The 27,609-nt window shown below is 45.8% G+C and overlaps 1 protein-coding gene across 1 annotated transcript in view; it reads right to left on the bottom strand.

The window, feature by feature from the left end:
• P3H2 (prolyl 3-hydroxylase 2) overlaps positions 1-27,609 on the bottom strand; it is a 333,781-nt gene that overhangs the window by 59,299 nt on the left and 246,873 nt on the right. The window contains exons 7-8 of the mRNA XM_077290298.1: positions 14,228-14,268; positions 9,898-9,992 (exon numbers count right to left, since the gene is read on the bottom strand). Coding sequence (XP_077146413.1) covers positions 9,898-9,992; positions 14,228-14,268 — 136 coding nt within the window. The remainder of the gene's footprint in view (positions 1-9,897; positions 9,993-14,227; positions 14,269-27,609) is intronic.

Consider the following 27,609-nt stretch of genomic DNA (forward strand, 5'->3'; position numbering starts at 1 on the left):
CGTGCGGATTCACCGTGCCCAATACCTTGCACTGGTGATATTTATCTTGCGGAGACTGAGCGTCTCAGCAAGATAAATAGACATGCGGTGGTCTAGAAAGACGCGCTGCATGTCTGTCTCCGGAGGGAAGCCGGAGGCGTCCGTGCACACATAGTGGAGATGGAATTTTTTGAAATCCCATCCACTATGCTGTAACACTGGCCGCAGTATACTGCGGATGTACGCAGCGTCCAACCTGCAACCTTTACTGACCGTGGGAACATACGCTAAGAGAGATTACCTTCTGTTACTATGCATTTGTGTTGTGAGTCATGATAACCTTTGCTACATCTGTATATTTAAAAAGGCTGTATCATAAGTTTATAGAATCATAGAATTTTAGAATTTGAAGGGACCTCCAGAAACATCGTGTCTCTGCTCAATGCAGGATTCACTAAACCATCTCAGACAGATGTCTGTCCAGCCTCTGTTTGAAGACTTCCATTGACGTAGGACTCACCACTAGTGATGAGCGAGTGTGTGCTCGTTACTCGGGTTTTCCGAGCATGCTTGGGTGTTCTTGTAGATTATGTATGTTTGAGTCACTGCGGCTGCATGATTTGCAGCTGCTAGACAGCCTGAATACATGTGGTGATTCCCTAACAAACAGGCAATCCCTGCAAATCATGCAGCTGCAGGGTCACAAACATAATCTAGGAGCACGCCCCAAATACTCGGAGAATACCTGAGCTCGCTCGGATAACCAGAGTAATGAGCACACTCGCTCATCACTACTCACCACCTCTTGTGGCAGCCTGTTCCACTCATTGATCACCCTCACTGTGAGGGTATGTTTCCACGGTCAGGATGGCCGGCGGTATCGCCGCAGCGGCGAAGCCGCTCGGCGCTAAGCCCCGCCCCCTTTCTGGGACGCGATCATGCCGGATGTGTTAACTCTTCACATCCGGGATGATCGCTCTCTCCCATAGCGCCCTGTGATATGCCTTGCGGGGATGCTGCGTCCCCGCAAGGTGTACGGACATGCTGCGATCTGAAAAGACGCACAGCATGTCCGGAGTCGCAGGGCCGCCGCGTGCGGGTTTCCACGCATAGTGGAGACGGGATTTCATAAAATCCCCTCCACTATGCTGGAACATCTGGACGCTGCGTGTTTGACGCTGCAGCTCTGCGCAGCGTCAAACAAGCAGCGTTTCCTGACCGTGGAAACATACCCTTAAAAAGTTTTTTCTAATATCTAATCTGTATCTTCTTTCTTTCAGTTTCATTCCATTGCTTCATGTGCTTCCATGTGCATATGAGAATAAGGATGAACTTTCACTGAGAGGTTCCTACTTTGGACGCCTCTCTTAGAATATGTTTCCACGTGGCGTACCAGCAGCGTTTTGAACGCAGCGGATCCCAGCTCCATCCAAAGCGCTGTCGGCTTTTGTATTCGTGGTGATTTCGCACGTGTTCAATGAACACGTGCGGAATCACCGCATCCTATACATAGAACGGTGCTATTTTTCTTGCATAGACATGCTGCGGTCTCTAAAGACGTGCCACATGAACCTATAAGCAGGTTTGCCACCTGTGTTTTTGTACACATAGTGGATATGGGATTTCTTTAGATCCCATCCACTATGCTGTAACATCTGGACGCTGTGGATTGGATGCTGCCGCTATATGCAGCATCCAATCTGCAGCAAATACACCACGTGGAAACCATAACAGACAGAATGCTTCATTTGAACAGGCAACACAATCTGCAATGCTACATTATATAATGCTACATAAATGTATCGCTAATGAGACTCTTTGAGGGTAAGTAAAGCTTGGACCCACAGATTTCCAAATAAAAATGTTTGCCTTATGAGGCAGTCCCTTTAATATACAGTACCATTACACTGCATGTTTAGCTATTTTCAGTTGCTACCTTTATACAATGTCTGCTGAAGAAGAATTTTTCTAGATATATTTAATTTTGCTGTTTGTGTAAAATAATGTAAATTTCAGTAGGACATGCTGACCATCTAAAGTGTATGTGGGCCTCTCAACCAGCTCTTCCCTAGTAAATGATGTAAGATAGAGAAAAACTGAGAATGTTAAAAAGCACATGATCATTTTTTCTTTGCATGGAGATCAGGAGCTGCTGGAGGTGTCTGCTATGGGTTTTAGGGCTCCACTGTCATGTCGGACACTGTCCAGACCAGGTCGTCTGACAGACAGCGGTAATTCCGCGTTTGACCACTGTTTGCTCATTGGCGTCGGCTAGTTTTTGTCTGGCTGCTCCGGGGTTAATTTATCTGATCCTCGGATTGGAAGCTGGGCCATGCCCATTTCCTTTAAATGGTTCTCCTGATCTTTGGGCGTCGCCGATTATAGCTTCTGTCTTATCCGTAGTTATCTCGGTCTGGAGTGGAGAGCTGGTTGTTGGAGAATCGTTGCTGGTGGTGTATTTTCCTTTGTCTTATTTACTCCTTCCTATATTTGTATTTATTTTGCCCTGCACCTTTATAGTGTATTCCTGATTGACTGCGGCGTGGTGTATATTTTCCTTTATCCTTGTTTCTTATAACTGTGGGTATTGGTCTATTGCATTCACTGGGTGGTGCGCGGTGGTGTTCAGTCTAGGGCTGAATCAGGAGTCAGGGTGAGGGTGGAGGCCTGAACATGCACACCTTCAGTGTAAACTTCAGGTAGAGGGTCAGACAGGGTTTCCCTAGTCTGAGGGAAATTGCAGGGGCCCGGGTTATTAGCGCTCGCCCTCCTTGTATCCCCGTGACATTATAATCGGCCTAACAAAAAAAAAAAAGGGGGTTCCTTTTTTTTTTTTTTCTCTGCTCTGTGTTTTGTCATGGATCCCATGACTTCTATAAACCGCCAGTTGGAGGCGCTGTCCCTACAGGTCACTGAGTTGAGGGGAGCAGTGCAGCAACAGGGACTAGCAGTATCTAATATACAAGCTGGAGCGACAGGAGGAGTTAATGAGCCCAAGTTTCCTTTGCCTGAAAAATTTGCTGGGGAACGCAGTAAATTTGTTTCTTTTCGTGAAGCTTGCAAACTGTATTTCCGTATGCGCCCGATCTCCTCTGGTAATGAGGCTCAACGTGTGGGCCTGGTGTTGTCATTATTGAGCGGGGATCCCCAAGCATGGGCATTTTCTTTGCCGTCTGATTCTGTTGCATTTAACTCAGTGGAGAGTTTCTTTTCTGGTCTAGGACACATTTACGACGATCCAGACAGAATGGCTCTAGCAGAATCTAAGTTACGCACTATTTGCCAGGGGGAGCGTGTTGCAGAGGATTACTGTTCTGAATTTCGCTGCTGGGCGGTTGACACTCAGTGGAATGAGCAAGCATTGAGGAGTCACTTTATTCATGGAGTTTCTAATAGGGTTAAAAAAGCCCTCCTGATGTAAGAGACTCCTGCTTCACTAGATTCCGCTATGAGTCTTGTTGTCCGCATTGATCGCCGCTTGCGTCAGGGGAATCATGAGACGCCGCCTGTGGGTGAAGGTTTAGTTTCACGTGAGGTTGCTGCAGGTGAGCCCACGGAATCTATGCAAATCGCAGGGGTGTCACATGTTAAGAATTGTACCCCTGTACTCAGGAAGCAGGGAGCCTGTTTTTTCTGTGGTAAAACTGGTCATTTTATTAATATCTGTCCTCTGCTGTTAAAGAAAAACGCAACGGCGGAAAACTTCTGAGCTCAGAGGGTGTGGAGGAGTCCAATCTGAGCTTATGTATATCCTCCATGATGATTTCTCAGTGCATGCTCCCTGCCAAAGTTTTTGTTGCTGGCAGAGAGATACCAATCACTATTTTTGTGGATAGTGGTTCCGCCACAAATCTCATTGATGAGGAGTTTGCGCGCACTGCTGGTTTTAAGATTGAAAAACTGCCTCATCCTATCCGTGTGGTCACCATCAATTCTGCTCCTCTTCCACAGGGGGAGATTACGGAGTTCGTGGCTGAGGTTAAACTCCACATTGGGGTTCTTCATTTTGAGCAGGTCACATGTAAGGTGCTCAAGAGTCTTCCGGCACAATTGGTTCTGGGTTTTCCATGGTTGTCTACACACAATCCGGTGATTGACTGGAAAACTCTGGACATAATCCAGTGGAGTGATTTCTGTCAAGAGAATTTCCTGGCCACATGTGTGTCCGCTGTGACTTCAAGCGTTCCTGAGTCACTTCAGGATTATGCGGATGTGTTCTCTGAGAAGGGTTGTTCAGAGTTGCTGCCACACCGCTCCTATGACTGTACTATCAGGTTTAAACCAGGGGCCAAGTTGCCTAAAGCAAGGATGTTCAACATCTCCGGTCCGGAGAGACAAGCGCTCAAGGATTACATTTCTGAAAGTTTGAGCAAAGGGCACATCAGGCCGTCATCCTCGCCGGTGGCAGCAGGGTTCTTCTTCGTGAAGAAGAAAGATGGCGGATTACGCCCGTGTTTGGATTTCAGGGAGTTGAACCAGATTACGGTTCGTGATCCATACCCTATGCCACTGATACCTGACTTATTCAACCAGGTGGCAGGTGCTAAGTGGTTTACCAAGCTTGACCTCAGGGGGGCGTACAACCTCATAAGAGTCCGTCAAGGTGATGAGTGGAAGATGGCTTTTAATACCCCTGAGGGTCATTTTGAAAATGTGGTGATGCCTTTTGGGTTAACTAACGCACCTGCAGTGTTCCAACATTTCATCAATGATGTGTTCTTGCATGTTTTGGGGAAATTCGTTATCGTGTACCTAGATGACATCCTCATATATTCTTGCGACCGTGATGCTCATTTAGATCATGTCAGGCAGGTGTTACAGCTTCTCAGAGAGAATAAGCTGTATGCTAAACTTGAGAAATGTGTATTTTTTGCTCATGAGTTGCCGTTCTTGGGTTATATTGTGTCTGCTTCAGGTTTTAAAATGGACGCCGCTAAGGTGCAAGCGGTGCTGCATTGGGAACGTCCTGATAACCTGAAAGCACTTCAGCGGTTCCTTGGGTTTTCTAACTACTATAGGAAATTTATCAAGGATTTTTCTATCATTGCTAAACCGCTAACTGACATGACTAAAAAGAGTACCAATTTCTCCGTTTGGCCTGAGGCTGCTGTTCACGCATTTGAATTTCTCAAGAACAGTTTTGTTTCAGCCCCCATTCTTGTGCAGCCAGACGTATCTAAACCCTTTGTCGTGGAAGTTGATGCGTCTGAGGTTGGTGTGGGGGCGGTACTATCTCAAGGCTCATCCTTAAGTGGTTTGCATCCGTGCGCCTATTTCTCCAAAAAACTGTCGTCCGCTGAACGTAACTACGATATTGGCAACAGGGAGTTGTTGGCTATTAAGTTGGCCTTTGAGGAATGGCGACACTTCTTGGAGGGGTCGGTACATCAGGTCACTGTTATTACCGACCATAAGAATCTGCTGTATTTGGAGTCTGCCAAGCGTCTGTCTCCCAGGCAGGCTCGCTGGGCATTGTTTTTCACGTGGTTCAACTTTGTTGTCACTTACAGACCAGGGTCTAAAAACACTAAGGCGGATGCTCTGTCCAGGTGTTTTCCGGGGGGAGAACCTCGGGAAGATCCAGTACCCATCCTCCAAAAGGGTGTTGTGGTTTCGGCTCTCACTACCGAGGTTGAGGCTGAGATTGCCGAGGCTCAGGAGGAGGTACCATCTGAGCTTCCCATCAACAAATCTTTTGTACCGCTTCATTTCCGCCTAAATGTGTTGGCGGAGCATCATGATACTGTCCTGGCTGGCCACCCAGGGGTTAGAGGTACTTTGGAGTTGGTGTCACGTCGGTTTTGGTGGCCCAAAATCCGACAGGACGTGGTCTCATATGTGTCAGCTTGCACCACGTGCGCTAGGGCGAAGACGCCCCGCTCCCGTCCTGTTGGCACACTACTTCCTCTGGAGGTACCTAGTAAGCCATGGACGGAGATCTCCATGGATTTCATCACTGATTTGCCTCCCTCAGCTGGGAACACGGTAATTTTGGCGATTGTGGATCGGTTTTCAAAAATGACGCACTTTGTGTCTTTGCCTTCTTTACCTAACGCTAAGACTCTTGCTCAGGTGTTTGTGCAGGAGGTGGTCAGGCTTCATGGAGTTCCGTCTGACATCATGTCAGATAGGGGTACTCAGTTTGTAGCAAAATTTTGGAAAGCATTTTGCTCACGGCTGGGGATCAAGTTGTCTCATTCGTCTGCGTTTCATCCCCAGTCAAATGGTCAGACCGAGCGTATGAACCAAAATTTGGAGCAGTACTTGCGCTGCTTTGTCTCTGATAACCAGGAGGAGTGGTCTACCTTTCTTCCTTTGGCTGAGTTTGCCATCAATAATCACCGCCAGGAGTCGTCTGGGGAGTCTCCGTTTTTTTGTGTTTACGGGCTACATCCTTAGTTTTGTACGTTGAGTCAGAGAGGCTCTTCCGGCATTCCGGAGGAAGACCAGTTAGGAACACAATTGTCATCAGTCTGGAGGAGAGTGAAACAGCGCCTGTTCAGTGTGGATGCTAGGTACAAACGTGTGGCTGACAATAGGCGTGTGCCAGGTCCGGACCTGAGTGTGGATGACTGGGTGTGGTTATCCACAAAAAAACATAAGACTCAAGATACCATCCCTTAAATTGGGTTCACGGTTTATTGGTCCATTTAGGGTCACCGCCGTCATTAACCCAGTAGCGTACCGACTGGAGCTCCCTACGGTGTATAAAATACACAACGTGTTCCACAGGTCTCTTCTTAAGAAGGTGGTGGGTTCTGTGGACGCGGCGCCTATGCCACCTCCAGTCTTGGTGGATGGTAACCTAGAATTTGAAGTCTCCAGGGTGGTTGACTCTCGTGTGGTGCGCCGCACTTTACAATATTTGGTACACTGGCGTGCTTATGGGCCTGAGGAGAGGTCCTGGGTACCAGCCTCGGACATTCATGCAGATCGGCTGGTCAGGTGTTTTCATCGTCGCCATCCGGACAAGCCGGGTCCTATAAGCCGTGAGGGCCCTGAGGTCCCTCGTACTGTCATGTCGGACACTGTCCAGACCAGGTCGTCTGACAGACAGCGGTAATTCCGCGTTTGACCACTGTTTGCTCATTGGCGTCGGCTAGTTTTCGTCTGGCTGCTCCGGGGTTAATTTATCTGATCCTCGGATTGGAAGCTGGGCCATGCCCATTTCCTTTAAATGGTTCTCCTGATCTTTGGGCGTCGCCGATTATAGCTTCTGTCTTATCCGTAGTTATCTCGGTCTGGAGTGGAGAGCTGGTTGTTGGAGAATCGTTGCTGGTGGTGTATTTTCCTTTGTCTTATTTACTCCTTCCTATATTTGTATTTATTTTGCCCTGCACCTTTATAGTGTATTCCTGATTGACTGCGGCGTGGTGTATATTTTACTTTATCCTTGTTTGTTATAACTGTGGGTATTGGTCTATTGCATTCACTGGGTGGTGCGCGGTGGTGTTCAGTCTAGGGCTGAATCAGGAGTCAGGGTGAGGGTGGAGGCCTGAACATGCACACCTTCAGTGTAAACTTCAGGTAGAGGGTCAGACAGGGTTTCCCTAGTCTGAGGGAAATTGCAGGGGCCCGGGTTATTAGCTCTCGCCCTCCTTGTATCCCTGTGACATTCATACACAATAGTTAGCTGTTGGGCAAATGATGGTCTACTCGATCATTCAGTCTCTCAGCCAGCAGGTATCTCTCTTGACTACTCCATATTGAGGAGCACTTGCTTTGCCAAGTGCACCAATGTTCTCTACAAGAGAGCCACTGTCAGACTCTTCTGGCGGCAGCTTATCTTTCCAAGAACAAAAGGACCAACCATATCCTTATTCTTACATCATCTGCTGGGGAAGAGTCAGGAGGCCCCCCATACACATTACACTCTCCATGGAGCCCATCAATGCCAGAGAGTTTGCCCATCGTTAGTTTAATATGTATGGGGTCCTTGACTCTGTTCTTTCACTGAAAACACATACATGTTCATCTGAGCAAAGACTGAGCAAGAGCTGTTGGATAAATAAGCATTCAGCTGACCAATATCGAAAGTATATGAGAATCTTTTGGGTTGATGTTCCCTAAAATATAAAAGAGTATTAAATGAATATATGTTTAATTGCAGGTTTCAATAAATGTAGAATACAGTGGGGCAAAAAAGTATTTAGTCAGTCAGCAAAAGTGCAAGTTCCACCACTTAAAAAGATGAGAGGCGTCTGTAATTTACATCATAGGTAGACCTCAACTATGGGAGACAAACTGAGGAAAAAAAAATCCAGAAAATCATATTGTCTGTTTTTTTTATCATTTTATTTGCATATTATGGTGGAAAATAAGTATTTGGTCAGAAACAAAATTTCATCTCAAAACTTTGTAATATATCCTTTGTTGGCAATGACAGAGGTCAAACGTTTTCTGTAAGTCTTCACAAGGTTGCCACACACTGTTGTTGGTATGTTGGCCCATTCCTCCATGCAGATCTCCTCTAGAGCAGTGATGTTTTTGGCTTTTCGCTTGGCAACATGGACTTTCAACTCCCTCCAAAGGTTTTCTATAGGGTTGAGATCTGGTGGAGACTGGCTAGGCCACTCCAGGACCTTGAAATGCTTCTTACGAAGCCACTCCTTCGTTGCCCTGGTGGTGTGCTTTGGAACATTGTCATGTTGAAAGACCCAGCCACGTTTCATCTTCAATGCCCTTGCTGATGGAAGGAGGTTTGCACTCAAAATCTCACGATACATGGCCCCATTCATTCTTTCATGTACCCGGATCAGTCGTCCTGGCCCCTTTGCAGAGAACCAGCCCCAAAGCATGATGTTTCCACCACCATGCTTTACAGTAGGTATGGTGTTTGATGGATGCAACTCAGTATTCTTTTTCCTCCAAACACGACAAGTTGTGTTTCTACCAAACAGTTCCAGTTTGGTTTCATCAGACCATAGGACATTCTCCCAAAACTCCTCTGGATCATCCAAATGCTCTCTAGCAAACTTCAGACGGGCCCGGACATGTACTGGCTTAAGCAGTGGGACACGTCTGGCACTGCAGGATCTGAGTCCATGGTGGCATAGTGTGTTACTTATGGTAGGCCTTGTTACACTGGTCCCAGCTCTCTGCAGTTCATTCACTAGGTCCCCCCGCGTGGTTCTGGGATTTTTGCTCATCGTTCTTGTGGTCATTCTGACCCCACGGGGTGGGATTTTGCGTGGAACCCCAGATCGAGGGAGATTATCAGTGGTCTTGAATGTCTTCCATTTTCTAATTATTGCTCCCACTGTTGATTTCTTCACTCCAAGCTGGTTGGCTATTGCAGATTCAGTCTTCCCAGCCTGGTGCAGGGCTACAATTTTGTTTCTGGTGTCCTTTGACAGCTCTTTGGTCTTCACCATAGTGGAGTTTGGAGTCAGACTGTTTGAGGGTGTGCACAGGTGTCTTTTATGCTGATAACAAGTTTAAACAGGAGCCATTACTACAGGTAATGAGTGGAGGAAAGAGGAGACTCTTAAAGAAGAAGTTACAGGTCTGTGAGAGCCAGAAATCTTGATTGTTTGTTTCTGACCAAATACTTATTTTCCACCATAATATGCAAATAAAATGATAAAAAAAACAGACAATGTGATTTTCTGGATTTTTTTTTCTCAGTTTGTCTCCCATAGTTGAGGTCTACCTATGATGTAAATTACAGACGCCTCTCATCTTTTTAAGTGGTGGAACTTGCACTATTGCTGACTGACTAAATACTTTTTTGCCCCACTGTATATATACTAATATGCTCACTTACTGTTGGAGCGCCAACTGGTCTCCTTGCTTTTGCTTGTTGGCAGTTCCATATGAAGATTAAATTCATGGCAGTGGGGAAGCCAGCACACCAGGGGTGCATTTATTATGCCATTGTATTGTAAGGTTTATGATCTTCTAAGAATTATCACATACCTTCTCTCAATTCTCTGTCAATCTTCTGGATAGCTTTTTTGCCTGATAGGAGCCCAGTGACATCTATTAATTCAGATCCAGATGGAACTCTGTAACTAAATGGACCAAAAGGAGTCATTTTAGCATGAAATGATGATCTAGAGCTAAACCATCTAGTGACCAGAATCAATGCAATGGTGGTATATGGCGGTCAAATAATTAATTGATGTCAGAATTCAATAGAGCAGTTAGAAACTAACATTTAGTAGTGTGACTGAGCTTTTGAGAGCCAGTGAAACTAGGCTGGTGCTACATTGTGACAATAATATACAGGGTGGGCCATTTATATGGATACACCTTGGTATGCCATGTATATGGATACACCTAAATAAAATGGGAATGGTTGCTGATATCAACTTCCTGTTTGTGGCACATTAGTATATGGGAGGGGGAAAAATTTTCAAGATGGGTGCAGACCAAGGTGGCCATTTTGAAGTTGGCCATTTTGGATCCCACTTTATAAATGGCCCACCCTGTAGATCAGGGGTGGGAAACGTGTTTTGCCAAAAGTGGGCCCTTTAATTGCTTGTGAGACTGAGACTGCGAGCACATGCACACAGCATTCAGTACAGAATGCTGGCAGGGCGTGCACTCAAGACGCTAACATACCCTGGAGTCAGTTTGTCCCACCAACAACAACAGCAGCAGTAGCCCCGGTGATGTCTATATGCCCCTAGCCCATCCATTAATGTCTATATTCCCACAGCCCCTCCTGTGATTTCTATATGCGTCCCTCTCACTCTGTGATGTCTATATGACCCAGCCCGCCCTATAATGTCTATATGCCTACAGCCTGTCCTATAGTGTCTATATGCCCCACACCCCTCCTGTGAAGTCTATATACCCCCAGCCAATGCTGTGATGTCTCTATGCTGCAAGCTCGTTCTATGATGTTTATATGCCCTCAGCCCCTCCTGTGATGTCTGTATACCCCCAGCCCCTCCTGTGATGTCTATATGCTCCCATTCTCTCCTGTGATATCTACATGATTCCAGCCCATCCCGTGATGTTTATATGCCCCTCCTGTGATGTTTATATGCCCCCAGCCTGTCCTGTGATGTCTATATGCCCCCAGCCTGTCCTGTGATGTCTATATGCCCCAAGCTCATTCAGTGATGTCTATATGCCCCTAGCCCCTCCTGTGATGTCTATAAGCCCCCAGAACCTCCTGTGATGTCTATAAGTCCCCAACACACTCTGTAATGTCTATATGCCCCCAGCCCCTCCTGTGATGTCAAAATGTCCCCAGCCCACTCTGTGATGTCTATATTTCCCCATCCCATCCTGTGATGTCTATATGACCCATCCTCTCCTGTGATGTCTATGTGCCCCCAGCCGCTCATGTGATATGTATATGCCCCAGCCCCTCCTGTGATGTGTATATTCCCCCCAGCCCCTTTTGTAATGCACATGTGACTTCAGCCCCTCCTGTGATGCGTAAATGCTCCCAGCCCTCTCTGTAATGCATATTTGCCCGTTCTGTTATACGTATATGCCCCCAGCACCTTAGGTGGTGTGTATATGCCCCCAGCCCCTCCTGTGATGCGTTTATGCCCCCACAATCTCCTTTGATGTGTATATACCCCCAGCATCTCCTGTGGTATCTATTTGCCCCAGCCCCTCCTATGATGTCTATATGCCCCCAGCTCACTGTGATGTCTATAAACCCTCAACCCATCCTGTGATGTCTATATGCCCCCAGCCCCTTCTATGATGTCTATAAGCCCCCAGCCACTCCTGTGATGTCTATATACCTCCAGTCCCTCCTGTGATGTATATATTCCCCCAGCCCCTTCTGTGATGTGTATATATGCAACAGCCTCTCCTGTGATGAGTATATGCCCCAGCCCCTCCTGTGATGAGTATATGCCCCAGCCCCTCCTGTGATGAGTATATGCCCCCAGCCCCTCCTGTGATTGTGTTTATATAAATCAGTATAAAATCAGAGGCATGCAGAAATACACGATGGGCTCACGGCAGGGTATGCATCTCGTATTATGGATCTGTACTATGCATTGTATATGAGCCCCAACGCTTCTACTCAGTAGCGTAGCTAGGGGGGGGGGGGCAGAGGGGGCCATCGCCCCGGGCCCCGCGCTCTGAGGGGGCCCACCGGGAACTACGCCACTGTAGCTGCATCTGCGGCAGAGCAGGGAGAATCGATCTCCCTGCTCTGCCGCTATGGGGCCCCTGAGCAGGCGGGGAGAGGGCCCGGTGCCAGCAGTGGGCCCCCCCGCCCGTCATCGCATGGCGAGCTGTATCGGCATCTAGCCGATACAGCTCACTGCAGTGATGAGGGAAGGAGCGCAGCGCTCCTTCCCCCATCATCCCCCACACCGTCTGACAGCGGGTGCGATGACGTCACAGCCCAGCGCCCACTGTCAGATGAGCGGGAGCAGGAGCAGGAAGCACCGCTGGAACAAGGAGTTAGATAAGTGAGTATTTATTTACTGTGTTTTTATGGGGGCTGCCTTATTGTACAGTACAGTATCTGCCTATAAGGGGGGGGGGAGTGCTGCCTTATTGTACAGTATCTGCCTATAAGGGGGGGGGGAGTGCTGCCTTATTGTACAGTATCTGCCTATAAGGGGGGGAGTGCTGCCTTATTGTACAGTATGTGCCTATAAGGGGGAGGAGTGCTTCCTTATTGTACAATATCTGCCTATAAGGGGGGAGTGCTGCCTTATTGTACAGTATGTGCCTATAAGGGGGAGGAGTGCTTCCTTATTGTACAATATCTGCCTATAAGGGGGGAGTGCTGCCTTATTGTACAGTATCTGCCTATAGAGGGGGGGAGTGCTGCCTTATTGTACAGTATCTGCCTAGGGGGGGAGTGCTGCCTTATATACAGGATCAGCCTATAGGGGGGAGGGCTGCCTTATATACAGGATCTGCCTATAGGGGAGGGAGTGCTGCCTTATATACAGGATCTGCCTATAGGGGGGGAGGGCTGCCTTATTCTACAGGATCTGCCTTTGGGGGGGTGCTGCCTTATACTACAGGTCTGCCTATAGGGGTGCTGTCTTGTGCTATATTGAGGACTATCTGGCACATTATACTATATGGAGGTTATCTATGGGGCCATCATACAGTGTGGGGATTACAGTGTTGGAGCCATCAAACAGTTTGGAGGCTACTAAGGGGTCAGTATACTGTGTGGGTGGTACTATACAGTTAGGGGGCATTATACTGTGTATAAGGGACCTGTACATGGGGGAGACTCTGGACATTGTTAAATGTAAAGTGGGCACTTATTGTAATAGGGGAACTCAGGTTACTGTGACTATCAAAGGGGCACACAGAGGGCATTATTACTTTCAAAAGGGCAAAATGTGGGCTCTGTTTTCTAGGGCACTTGCACCCGGCATTACTATAATATAGAGGGGTGCTTTAGAATTTAGAGGGTACAGAGAACCACAGAGTAGGTGCAGTAATAGGGTCACATACAGCAGCAGCGGCTCAGTATCGGGGTATCAGGTGGAGTAATAGGGACACATAAGGCAGCAGCGGCTCAGTATTGGGGTATCAGGTGCAGTAATAGGGACACATACGGCAGCAGTGGCTCAGTATTGGGGTATCAGGTGCAGTAATAGGGACAAATACGGCAGCAGCGGCTCAGTATTAGGATATCAGGTGCAGTAATCGGGACACATGCAGCAGCAGCGGCTCAGTATTGGGGTATCAGGTGCAGTAATAGGGACACATACGGCAGCAGGGGCTCAGTATTGGGGTATCAGCAGGATGAGGGGTTTGTGCAGGTTGGGAGTAGATGGTGATGGGGCTGGAATATGAGAAGTGAAACGTGTCTTTGTTGGTTTCTCTGCAGACGAGTTGTAGCTGGAAGAAGCTGTCATGTCGGTCTGGGCCAGATGGAAAAGATGGGAAAAGTGACAACTCCATCATAAAGAACGTCAATGGTAAGAGATTATCTGTAACTGTGCTGTGATCTGTTATATGTTCTGTAGGGCTGGTATCTACCACTGGCCATATGGCTGTAATATCCATGTTGGTCGTTATATAGAGATTATCTTCAGTAACAGCGTGGTCATCTGCTGAGGTCCTCCTCCACTATTAGGGGGCGTCATCGAGTTGTAATCAAGGTTACCTGGTTAGGGGCCCACTCAGAAGCTTTGCCCCCCCTGGACCAAAACCCTAGCTACGCCTCTGCTTTTACTGCTTGAGTTTGCTGGAGTCAAAAGTGAGAATTCTGGAAACTTGTTAGAAACTAAAATATATTAGTATTTTGAAGAACTTGTAAATAAAAATGTAACTTATTTTAAATGTGACGTACCGGTTTTCATCTTGTCGATCTCCACCGGTGACCCAAAAGTCCTGTATGATGTAAAACAGGCAATTATTACAAATCTGTCTTTTACCTTATCTTAATAATTTTCCATATCGATCTTCTACAAAACACCATATTATACTCCAGGACAGGAGTGCACAATATGTGGCTCATGGCGCCTTCTTGTTCAGCCCAACCATGCGGACATTAACATGCTTGTTTGTGCCTGATGAACTCAAGGAAAAAGGCTTTGTGAACCTGTATTAAAATGTACTAGACCTAAATGGAAAATACATAGGGAAAGTGCTTCGTAGGGAAAGCATCCATTTGAAATGGCTGGCGGCTGTCATTGTTTTGGTTATAGTACACACCTTGGCGAAAAATCAATGCTTTTCTCAAAACTGTTCAATAATGTCAAACATTTTTTATTTCTAGGGTCAGTTTGATCCAGAAACGCATCGACTTTCCCTTTTATGAAACAGAGCACTACATAATCTGAAAGTGTATCCATTATACAAGCATCGAAGCAAGCCGAACCCTATCATCTACCTGCCATAAAATCCTGTATAATGAGACACAGAGAAACATTATGAACCCATAGCAGTCTATGGGTGCTAGAAGATACAGTGGATGAGTCCAGGGCAGGCTTGGACTGGCCCATAGTGGGCCACCACCTTCATATCTCAGCAGTACTTGGCACACTTTACTTGAATCACTATGTACAGACAATAGCGGCATCTTATTCATGTAACAATCTATCCAGCTCATTGTTATATGCATTTGTGTTTGAGAATAATGTCACATTTGCATGTGGTTGAAAAGCGGTGTCCTGGAGGTGGTTGGTTTTGGTATGACACTGGTCTAAGGGCAGACATACCGCCATTGCAGCTGGTATATCTGCCCAGAGGTGGAGGGGGCCCATGCCAGATGTACAGGTGCAAATTATAATAAGGGCAGTCTGAGGCTCAGGGCTTCTGGGCGGCCTATGGCCAGACTGATCTCATTATACTCATTTTCATCATCAGTGCATGCATTGATGGGCAGTAAGGGTTCTTGCAGCTTTGTTGTCCGCAATAGAAAGTAGCAGTAGAGCTGAAGAAAGCTGCTCTCAGCTTCCTGCCCGATGGGCTCTATGACTCCAGCCTGATGACGTTATCTCACCACTTGCATCACCTAGTAGGTGCCTGGCCAGAAAAGTATGGAAGAAACACCTTGCAAGATTGTTTGCAGAGGTGAGTGATTCATTTTTCTTTTTTACACAGTGGGGCAGAGCATGATGGAGGAGGTGTGGGGGTTGAGAGGGCACAATACAGGGACTTATAATGAATTGGGGAGAAGAAGAGGACACTATACAGGGACTTATAATGAATTGGGGAGAAGAAGAGGACTCTGTACAGGGACTTATAATGAATTGGGGAGAAGAAACGGACACTATACAGGGACTTATAATGAATTGGGGAGAAGTAGAGGACACTATACAGGGACTTATAATGAATTGGGGAGAAGAAGAGGACACTATACAGGGACTTATAATGAATTGGGGAGAAGAAGAGGACTCTGTACAGGGACTTATAATGAATTGGGGAGAAGAAACGGACACTATACAGGGACTTATAATGAATTGGGGAGAAGAAGAGGACACTATACAGGGACTTATAATGAATTGGGGAGAAGAAGAGGACTCTATACAGGGACTTATAATGAATTGGGGAGACGTAGAGGACTCTATACAGGGACTTATAATGAATTGGGGAGAAGAAACGGACACTATACAGGGACTTATAATGAATTGGGGAGAAGTAGAGGACACTATACAGGGACTTATAATGAATTGGGGAGAAGAAGAGGACACTATACAGGGACTTATAATGAACTGAGGAGAAGAAGAGGACACTATACAGGGACTTATAATGAATTGGGGAGAAGAAGAGGACACTATACAGGGACTTGTAATGAATTGGGGAGAAGTAGAGGACACTATACAAGGACTTATAATGAATTGGGGAGAAGAAGAGGACACTATACAGGGACTTATAATGAATTGGGGAGAAGAAGAGGACTCTATACAGGTACTTATAATGAATTGGGGAGAAGAAGAGAGGACACTATACAGGGACTTATAATGAATTGGGGAGAAGAAGAGGACTCTATACAGGGACTTATAATGAATTGGGGAGAAGAAGAGGACTCTATACAGGGACTTATAATGAATTGGGGAGAAGAAACGGACACTATACAGGGACTTATAATGAATTGGGGAGAAGTAGAGGACACTATACAGGGACTTATAATGAATTGGGGAGAAGAAGAGGACACTATACAGGGACTTATAATGAACTGAGGAGAAGAAGAGGACACTATACAGGGACTTATAATGAATTGGGGAGAAGAAGAGGACACTATACAGGGACTTGTAATGAATTGGGGAGAAGTAGAGGACACTATACAAGGACTTATAATGAATTGGGGAGAAGAAGAGGACACTATACAGGGACTTATAATGAATTGGGGAGAAGAAGAGGACTCTATACAGGTACTTATAATGAATTGGGGAGAAGAAGAGAGGACACTATACAGGGACTTATAATGAATTGGGGAGAAGAAGAGGACTCTATACAGGGACTTATAATGAATTGGGGAGACGTAGAGGACTCTATACAGGGACTTATAATGAATTGGGGAGAAGAAGAGGACTCTATACAGGGACTTATAATGAATTGGGGAGAAGAAGAGAGGACACTATACAGGGACTTATAATGAATTGGGGAGAAGAAGAGGACACTATACAGGGACTTATAATGAATTGGGGAGACGTAGAGGACTCTATACAGGGACTTATAATGAATTGGGGAGAAGAAGAGGACTCTATACAGGGACTTATAATGAATTGGGGAGACGTAGAGGACTCTATACAGGGACTTATAATGAATTGGGGAGAAGAAGAGGACACTATACAGGGACTTATAATGAATTGTGGAGAAGAAGAGGACTCTATACAGGGACTTATAATGAATTGGGGAGACGTAGAGGACTCTATACAGGGACTTATAACGAATTGGGAAGAAGAAGAGGACTCTATACAGGGACTTATAATGAATTGGGGAGAAGAAGAGAGGACACTATACAGGGACTTATAATGAATTGGGGAGAAGAAGAGGACTCTACAGGGACTGATAATGAATTGGGGAGACGTAGAGGACTCTATACAGGGACTTATAATGAATTGGGGAGAAGAAGAGGACTCTATACAGGGACTTATAATGAATTGGGGAGACGTAGAGGACTCTATACAGGGACTTATAATGAATTGGGGAGAAGAAGAGGACACTATACAGGGACTTGTAATGAATTGGGGAGAAGAAGAGGACACTATACAGGGACTTATAATGAATTGGGGAGAAGAAGAGGACACTATACAGGGACTTGTAATGAATTGGGGAGAAGAAGATGACTCTATACAGGGACTTATAATGAATTGGGGAGAAGAAGAAGACACTATACAGGGACTTATAATGAATTGGGGAGGAGTAGAGAGGACACTATACAGGGACTTATAATGAATTGGGGAGAAGAAGATGACACTATACAGGGACTTATAATGAATTGGGGAGGAGTAGAGAGGACACTATACAGGGACTTATAATGAATTGGGGAGAAGAAGATGACACTATACAGGGACTTATAATGAATTGGGGAGAAGAAGAGGACACTATACAGGGACTTATAATGAACTGGGGAGAAGAAGAGGACACTATACAGGGACTTATAATGAACTGGGGAGAAGAAGATGACACTATACAGGGACTTATAATGAATTGGGGAGAAGTAGAGAGGACACTATACAGGGACTTATAATGAATTGGGGAGAAGAAGAGGACTCTATACAGGGACTTGTAATGAATTGGGGAGAAGAAGAGGACTCTATACAGGGACTTATAATGAATTGGGGAGAAGTAGAGGACACTATACAGGGACTTATAATGAATTGGGGAGAAGAGGACACTATACAGGGACTTATAATGAACTGGGGAGAAGAAGAGGACACTATACAGGGACTTATAATGAACTGGGGAGAAGAAGAGGACACTATACAGGGACTTATAATGAACTGGGGAGAAGAAGAGGACACTATAAAGGGACTTATAATGAACTGGGGAGAAGAAGAGGACACTATACAGGGACTTATAATGAACTGGGGAGAAGAAGAGGACACTATACAGGGACTTATAATGAATTGGGGAGAAGTAGAGAGGACACTATACAGGGACTTATAATGAATTGGGGAGAAGAAGAGGACTCTATACAGGGACTTATAATGAATTGGGGAGAAGTAGAGGACACTATACAGGGACTTGTAATGAATTGGGGAGAAGAAGAGGACTCTATACAGGGACTTATAATGAATTGGGGAGAAGTAGAGGACACTATACAGGGACTTATAATGAATTGGGGAGAAGAAGAGGACACTATAAAGGGACTTATAATGAATTGGGGAGAAGTAGAGAGGACACTATACAGGGACTTATAATGAATTGGGGAGAAGAAGAGGACACTATACAGGGACTTATAATGAATTGGGGAGAAGAAGAGGACACTATACAGGGACTTATAATGAACTGGGGAGAAGAAGAGGACACTATACAGGGACTTGTAATGAATTGGGGAGAAGTAGAGGACACTATACAGGGACTTGTAATGAATTGGGGAGAAGAAGAGGACACTATACAGGGACTTATAATGAATTGGGGAGAAGAAGAGGACACTATACAGGGACTTATAATGAATTGGGGAGAAGTAGAGAGGACACTATACAGGGACTTATAATGAATTGGGGAGAAGAAGAGGACACTATACAGGGACTTATAATGAATTGGGGAGAAGTAGAGGACACTATACAGGGACTTATAATGAATTGGGGAGAAGAAGAGGACACTATACAGGGACTTATAATGAATTGGGGAGAAGTAGAGAGGACACTATACAGGGACTTATAATGAATTGGGGAGAAGAAGATGACACTATACAGGGACTTATAATGAATTGGGGAGAAGAAGAGGACTCTATACAGGGACTTATAATGAATTGGGGAGAAGTAGAGAGGACACTATACAGGGACTTATAATGAACTGGGGAGAAGAAGAGGACTCTATACAGGGACTTGTAATGAATTGGGGAGAAGAAGGGGACACTATACAGGGACTTATAATGAATTGGGGAGAAGAAGAGGACACTATACAGGGACTTATAATGAATTGGGGAGAAGAAGAGGACACTATACAGGGACTTATAATGAATTGGGGAGAAGTAGAGAGGACACTATACAGGGACTTATAATGAATTGGGGAGAAGAAGAGGACACTATACAGGGACTTACAATGAATTGTGGAGAAGAAGAGGACACTATACAGGGACTTATAATGAATTGGGGAGAAGAAGATGACTCTATACAGGGACTTATAATGAATTGGGGAGAAGTAGAGAGGACACTATACAGGGACTTATAATGAATTGGGGAGAAGAAGAGGACACTATACAGGGACTTATAATGAATTGGGGAGAAGAAGATGACACTATACAGGGACTTATAATGAATTGGGGAGAAGAAGAGGACACTATACAGGGACTTATAATGAACTGGGGAGAAGAAGAGGACTCTATACAGGGACTTGTAATGAATTGGGGAGAAGAAGAGGACACTATACAGGGACTTATAATGAATTGGGGAGAAGTAGAGGACACTATACAGGGACTTATAATGAATTGGGGAGAAGAAGAGGACACTATACAGGGACTTATAATGAACTGGGGAGAAGAAGAGGACACTATACAGGGACTTATAATGAATTGTGGAGAAGAAGAGGACACTATACAGGGACTTATAATGAATTGTGGAGAAGAAGAGGACACTATACAGGGACTTATAATGAATTGGGGAGAAGATGACTCTATACAGGGACTTATAATGAATTGGGGAGAAGAAGAGGACACTATACAGGAACTTATAATGAATTGGGGAGAAGAAGAGGACACTATACAGGGACTTATAATGAACTGGGGAGAAGAAGAGGACTCTATACAGGGACTTGTAATGAATTGGGGAGAAGAAGAGGACTCTATACAGGGACTTATAATGAACTGGGGAGAAGAAGAGGACACTATACAGGGACTTATAATGAATTGGGGAGAAGAAGATGACACTATACAGGGACTTATCATGAATTGTGAAGTGGGAGAGAGGACACAGAATATGGACTCAAAGAATTGGAGGGGGAGAGTGTTATGACCCCAATGGCGAGGGTCTCAGAGATATCAGCAAGTCTGCAAAGTACAAAAATCCACCTCATAGGGCAGTGGTAACTGGGTTGACCATATATCTACTCCTAACGCCAACCCTAGAAGTAGCCGGGGAACATGCCTACGTTGGTCGCTAGATGTCTCGCGCCAGCCGGAGAGCTAACTACCCCTAGAAGAGGAAAACAAAGACCTCTCTTGCCTCCAGAGAAAGGACCCCAAAAGTAGGATACAAGCCCCCCACAAATAATAACGGTGAGGTAAGAGGAAATGACAAACACAGAGATGAACTAGGTTTAGCACAGAGAGGCCCACTTACTAATAGCAGAATATAGTAAGATAACTTATATGGTCAACAAAAACCCTATCAAAAATCCACGCTGGAGATTCAAGAACCCCCGAACCGTCTAACGGCCCGGGGGGAGAACACCAGCCGCCCTAGAGCTTCCAGCAAGGTCAGGATACAGATAATATACAAGCTGGACAAAAAATGCAAACAATAACGAATTGCAAAAAGCAAAAAAGCAGACTTAGCTTAATCAAGCAGGAACCAGGATCAGTAGACAAGAGCACTACAGATTAGCTCTGATATCAACGTTGCCAGGCATTGAACTGAAGGTCCAGGGAGCTTATATAGCAACACCCCTGACCTAACGACCCAGGTGAGCATAAAAGGAATGACTGACAAACCCAGAGTCAAATCACTAGTAGCCACTAGAGGGAGCCAAAAAGTAAATTCACAACAGTACCCCCCCCCTTAGTGAGGGGTCACTGAACCCTCACCAAGACAACCAGGGCGATCAGGATGAGCGGCGTGAAAGGCACGAACTAAATCGGCCGCATGCACATCAGAGGCGACCACCCAGGAATTATCCTCCTGACCATAGCCCTTCCACTTGACCAGGTACTGAAGCCTCCGCCTGGAGAGACGAAAATCTAAGATCTTCTCCACCACGTACTCCAACTCGCCCTCAACCAACAAAGGAGCAGGAGGCTCAGCAGAAGGAACCACAGGCACAACGTACCGCCGCAACAAGGACCTATGAAATACGTTGTGAATGGCAAACGACACCGGAAGATCCAGGCGAAAGGATACAGGATTAAGGATCTCCAATATCTTGTAAGGACCAATGAATCGAGGCTTAAATTTGGGAGAGGAGACCTTCATAGGAACAAATCGAGAAGACAGCCATACCAAATCCCCAACACGAAGTCGGGGACCCACACCGCGGCGGCGGTTGGCAAAACGCTGAGCCTTCTCCTGTGACAACTTCAAGTTGTCCACCACATGATTCCAGATCCGCTGCAACCTATCCACCACAGAATCCACTACAGGACAGTCAGAAGGCTCCACATGTCCCGAGGAAAAACGAGGGTGGAAACCAGAGTTGCAGAAAAATGGCGAAACCAAGGTGGCAGAACTAGCCCGATTATTAAGGGCAAATTCAGCCAACGGCAAGAAGGTCACCCAATCATCCTGATCAGAAGAGACAAAACACCTCAAATACGCCTCCAGAGTCTGATTAGTTCGTTCCGTTAGTCTGTGGATGAAAAGCGGACGAAAACGACAAATCTATGCCCATCCTACCACAAAAGGATCGCCAGAACCTGGAAACAAACTGGGATCCTCTGTCCGACACAATATTCTCAGGAATGCCGTGCAAGCGAACCACGTTCTGGAAGAACACAGGAACCAGATCAGAAGAGGAAGGCAGTTTGGGCAAAGGAACCAGATGGACCATCTTGGAGAAACGATCACATATCACCCAGATGACAGACATGCCCTGAGACACCGGAAGATCCGAAATGAAATCCATAGAGATGTGTGTCCAAGGTCTCTTCGGGACAGGCAAGGGCAAGAGCAACCCGCTGGCACGAGAACAGCAAGGCTTAGCTCGAGCACAAGTACCACAGGACTGCACAAATGACCGCACATCTCTTGACAAGGAAGGCCACCAAAAGGACCTGGCCACCAGATCTCTGGTGCCAAAAATTCCCGGGTGCCCTGCCAACACTGAGGAATGAACCTCGGAAATGACTCTGCTGGTCCATTTAGCAGGCACAAACAATCTGTCAGGTGGACAAGAGTCAGGCCTACCAGCCTGAAATCTCTGCAACACACGTCGCAGATCTGGAGAAATAGCTGACAGGATAACTCCTTCCTTAAGAATACCCACAGGTTCAGCGACTCCAGGAGCATCAGGCACAAAGCTCCTAGACAGAGCATCGGCCTTCACATTCTTAGAACCTGGTAAATACGAAACCACAAAGTCAAAACGGGAGAAAAACAATGACCAGCGGGCCTGTCTAGGATTCAGGCGTTTAGCAGACTCGAGGTACATCAGATTTTTGTGATCAGTCAAGACCACCACACGATGCTTAGCACCCTCGAGCCAATGACGCTACTCCTCAAATGCCCACTTCATGGCCAACAACTCCCGATTGCTCACATCATAATTTCGCTCTGCCGGCGAAAACTTCCTAGAGAAAAAGGCACAAGGTCTCATAGTAGAGCAACCAGGGCCTCTCTGCGACAAAACGGCCCCTGCCCCAATCTCCGAAGCATCCACTTCAACCTGAAAGGGAAGTGAGACATCAGGCTGGCACAAAACAGGTGCTGAAGTAAACCGGCGCTTCAACTCCTGGAAAGCCTCCACGGCAGCAGGAGCCCAGTTAGCCACATCAGAGCCTTTCTTGGTCATATCCGTCAATGGTTTAACAACGCTAGAAAAATTAGCGATAAAATGACGGTAGAAGTTAGCAAAACCCAAGAACTTCTGAAGACTCTTAACTGACGAGGGTTGAGTCCAATCATGAATAGCTCGAACCTTGACTGGGTCCATCTCCACAGCAGAAGGGGAAAAAATGAACCCTAAAAAGGGAACCTTCTGTACACCAAAGAGACACTTTGAGCCTTTAACAAACAAAGAATTTTCACGCAAAATCTTGAAAACCATCCTGACCTGTTCCACATGCGAGTCCCAATCATCAGAAAAAAACAGAATATCATCCAGATAAACGATCAAAAATTTATCCAGATACTTCCGGAAAATGTCATGCATAAAGGACTGAAAAACTGAAGGTGCATTAGAGAGCCCAAATGGCATCACCAAGTACTCAAAATGACCTTCGGGCGTATTGAATGCGGTTTTCCATTCATCTCCTTGCTTAATGCGCACAAGGTTGTACGCACCACGAAGGTCTATCTTGGTGAACCACTTGGCACCTTTAATCCGGGCAAACAAGTCTGACAACAACGGCAAAGGATACTGAAATTTGACAGTGATCTTATTCAAAAGCCGATAGTCAATACAAGGCCTCAAAGATCCGTCCTTTTTAGCCACAAAAAAGAATCCCGCACCAAGAGGGGAAGAAGAAGGACGGATATGCCCCTTCTCCAGAGACTCCTTGATATATGAACGCATCGCGGTATGTTCAGGTACCGACAGATTAAACAGTCTTCCCTTAGGAAACTTACTGCCTGGAATCAAATCTATTGCACAGTCACATTCCCTATGAGGAGGCAATGCACTTGACCTAGACTCGCTGAAGACATCCTGATAATCAGACAAATACGCCGGAACTTCCGAAGGCGTAGAAGTAGCAATAGACACGGGCAGGGAATCTCCATGAATTCCATGACAGCCCCAACTTGACACTGACATTGCCTTCCAGTCCAAGACTGGATTATGGGTCTGTAACCATGGCAACCCCAAAACAACCAAATCATGCATCTTATGCAGAACAAGAAAACGTATCACCTCCCGATGTTCAGGAGTCATGCACATGGTAACCTGTGTCCAAAACTGCGGCTTATTTTCTGCCAATGGCGTAGCGTCAATACCCCTAAGAGGGATAGGATTTTCTAATGGCTCAAGAACAAAACCGCAACGCTTGGCAAATGACAGATCCATAAGACTCAGGGCAGCACCTGAATCTACAAACGCCACGACAGGATACGATGACAGTGAGCAAATCAAAGTTACAGATAGAATGAACTTAGGTTGCAAATTACCAATGGCGACAGGACTAACAACCTTAGTAAGACGCTTAGAGCATGCTGAGATAACATGTGCAGAATCACCACAGTAGTAACACAAGCCATTCTGGCGTCTATGAATTTTCCGCTCATTTCTAGTCAGGATTCTATCACATTGCATTAAATCAGGTGCCTGTTCAGATAACACCATGAGGGAATTTGCGGTTTTGCGCTCCCGCAACCGCCGGTCAATTTGAATCGCCAGGGCCATGGAATCATTCAGACCTGTGGGAATGGGAAAACCCACCATCACATTCTTAATGGCTTCAGAAAGGCCATTTCTAAAATTTGCAGCCAATGCACACTCGTTCCACTGGGTCAGCACGGACCATTTCCGAAATTTTTGGCAATACACCTCAGCCTCGTCCTGGCCCTGAGACATAGCCAGCAAGGCTTTTTCTGCCTGAATCTCAAGATTGGGTTCCTCATAAAGCAAACCGAGTGCCAGAAAAAACGCATCAATATCAGCCAATGCCGGATCTCCTGGCGCCAGCGAGAAAGCCCAATCCTGAGGGTCGCCCCGTAAAAAAGAAATAACAATTTTCACTTGCTGAGCGGAGTCTCCAGAGGAACAGGGTCTCAGGGACAAAAACAATTTACAATTATTCCTGAAATTTCTAAACTTAAATCGGTCTCCGGAAAACAGTTCAGGAATCGGTATCTTAGGTTCTGACATAGGATTTCTGGTAACATAATCTTGTATGGCCTGCACACGAGCAGCAAGCTGGTCCACACTTGTGATCAAGGTCTGGACATTCATGTCTGCAGCAATCACAAGCCACTCAAAGGTAAAGGGGAAAAGAAAAAAAAAAATGAGAGAGAGAAAAAAAAACTCAGAACTTTCTTTCTTATAATCCCACTTCTGCAATGCATTTAACATTTAGTACTGGCCTGGCAAACTGTTATGACCCCAATGGCGAGGGTCTCAGAGATATCAGCAAGTCTGCAAAGTACAAAAATCCACCTCATAGGGCAGTGGTAACTGGGTTGACCATATATCTACTCCTAACGCCAACCCTAGAAGTAGCCGGGGAACATGCCTACGTTGGTCGCTAGATGTCTCGCGCCAGCCGGAGAGCTAACTACCCCTAGAAGAGGAAAACAAAGACCTCTCTTGCCTCCAGAAAAAGGACCCCAAAAGTAGGATACAAGCCCCCCACAAATAATAACGGTGAGGTAAGAGGAAATGACAAACACAGAGATGAACTAGGTTTAGCACAGAGAGGCCCACTTACTAATAGCAGAATATAGTAAGATAACTTATATGGTCAACAAAAACCCTATCAAAAATCCACGCTGGAGATTCAAGAACCCCCGAACCGTCTAACGGCCCGGGGGGAGAACACCAGCCGCCCTAGAGCTTCCAGCAAGGTCAGGATACAGATAATATACAAGCTGGACAAAAAATGCAAACAATAACGAATTGCAAAAAGCAAAAAAGCAGACTTAGCTTAATCAAGCAGGAACCAGGATCAGTAGACAAGAGCACTACAGATTAGCTCTGATATCAACGTTGCCAGGCATTGAACTGAAGGTCCAGGGAGCTTATATAGCAACACCCCTGACCTAACGACCCAGGTGAGCATAAAAGGAATGACTGACAAACCCAGAGTCAAATCACTAGTAGCCACTAGAGGGAGCCAAAAAGTAAATTCACAACAGGAGAGGACACAATACAAGGCTTATATGAATTAAAGAGGGGGAGAGAGAACACAGTGCAGAGACTTAGAATTGGGGTGAAATAGAAATTAGTTATGGACCTTTCGGAATGGGAGACTGAAGACTGGGAGTGTGCAGCATAAAAACAGGAAAGATAGGTGCTGCTATCTCACTGCTGTCTCTTAATTCATGGTGTATGCAATTATAGAGAGGCAATCATGTTATAGAGCAGCAGGAGAAACTTATAAACAATAACTGAGGTAAATCCTGTCACAGACTTTTGTGGATAGTTGTCTGTATACAATATATAAGAGACTCAGTTTATACTTTTACAGGCAGCTGGTTGTTAACCTTTTTACTGGGTGCAGCAGTTGCAACACAATCAGAGTTTTTAGATTTAGCATGTAGCAGAGCTCAAAAGCTTGCCCCACCCACACCAGGCTCTGTTATGATCTGGTGGCCTAAGAGCTGCATGAGACGTACTCTGGAGAAGGTGGTACCTGTACTGACCGCAGACCCTGAACTTAACACCGCAACTAGAAGTAGCCGTGGAATGTACCTAGCGCTCCCTAGACATCTCGACACAGCCGGAGGACTAATTACCCCTACAGATAGAAAAGGGAAAACTATCTTGCCTCAGAGAAAATCCCCAAAGGATAGACAGCCCCCCACAAATACTGACTGTGAGAGGAGAGGGAAAAAACATACACAGACTGAAATGAGAATTTAGCAAAGGAGGCAACTTCTAGCTAAATAGAAAGGATAGGACAGAGTACTATGCAGTCAGTATTAAAACACTAGAAAATATCCACCACAGAAAATACTAAATCTCCACAGCTAACTAAAGATATGGAGGGTATATCTGCATCTCCAGAGATACCAGCTTGGCTAAACAAATCCTTATACAGACCAAGCTGGACAAGACAAAAACATGGAAAAGAACTGAACAATAAGGCCACAGCATGTGGACAGCAAAAATCAAGGCCAGAACTTATCTTTGTTGAAATGAACTGCAAAGCAGAAGAGACCAGGCAGGGATGTGAATCCTCCAGGAACAATGGACAACTGGCACTGACTAAAGGGTGAAGCAAGACTAAATAGCCCAGTCAAAATTGCAAAAAGTGAACACACCTGATAAATGCTGCGATTCAGAGACAGCAGCGCTACCACTTACAACCACCAGAGGGAGCCCAAGAGCAGAATTCACAACAAGGCTCTCTGTGTACAAAGTACATAGACATTGAGGTGCTTATCACAGGAGGGGTGGAGTCACATTTTCAAGGGTGCTTCAGCTAGTCACAGCAATGATAATCACCAGGTGATAAAACCTTCAGTGTAAATAAACAACAGCACACAGCCTGACATGTGACACATGGTTGAATTCTGTGTTTTAAGCCCT

The sequence above is a fragment of the Ranitomeya variabilis genome, chromosome 2 (assembly GCF_051348905.1).
Source record: "Ranitomeya variabilis isolate aRanVar5 chromosome 2, aRanVar5.hap1, whole genome shotgun sequence".
In the NCBI taxonomy this organism is placed as follows: Eukaryota; Metazoa; Chordata; class Amphibia; order Anura; family Dendrobatidae; genus Ranitomeya; species Ranitomeya variabilis.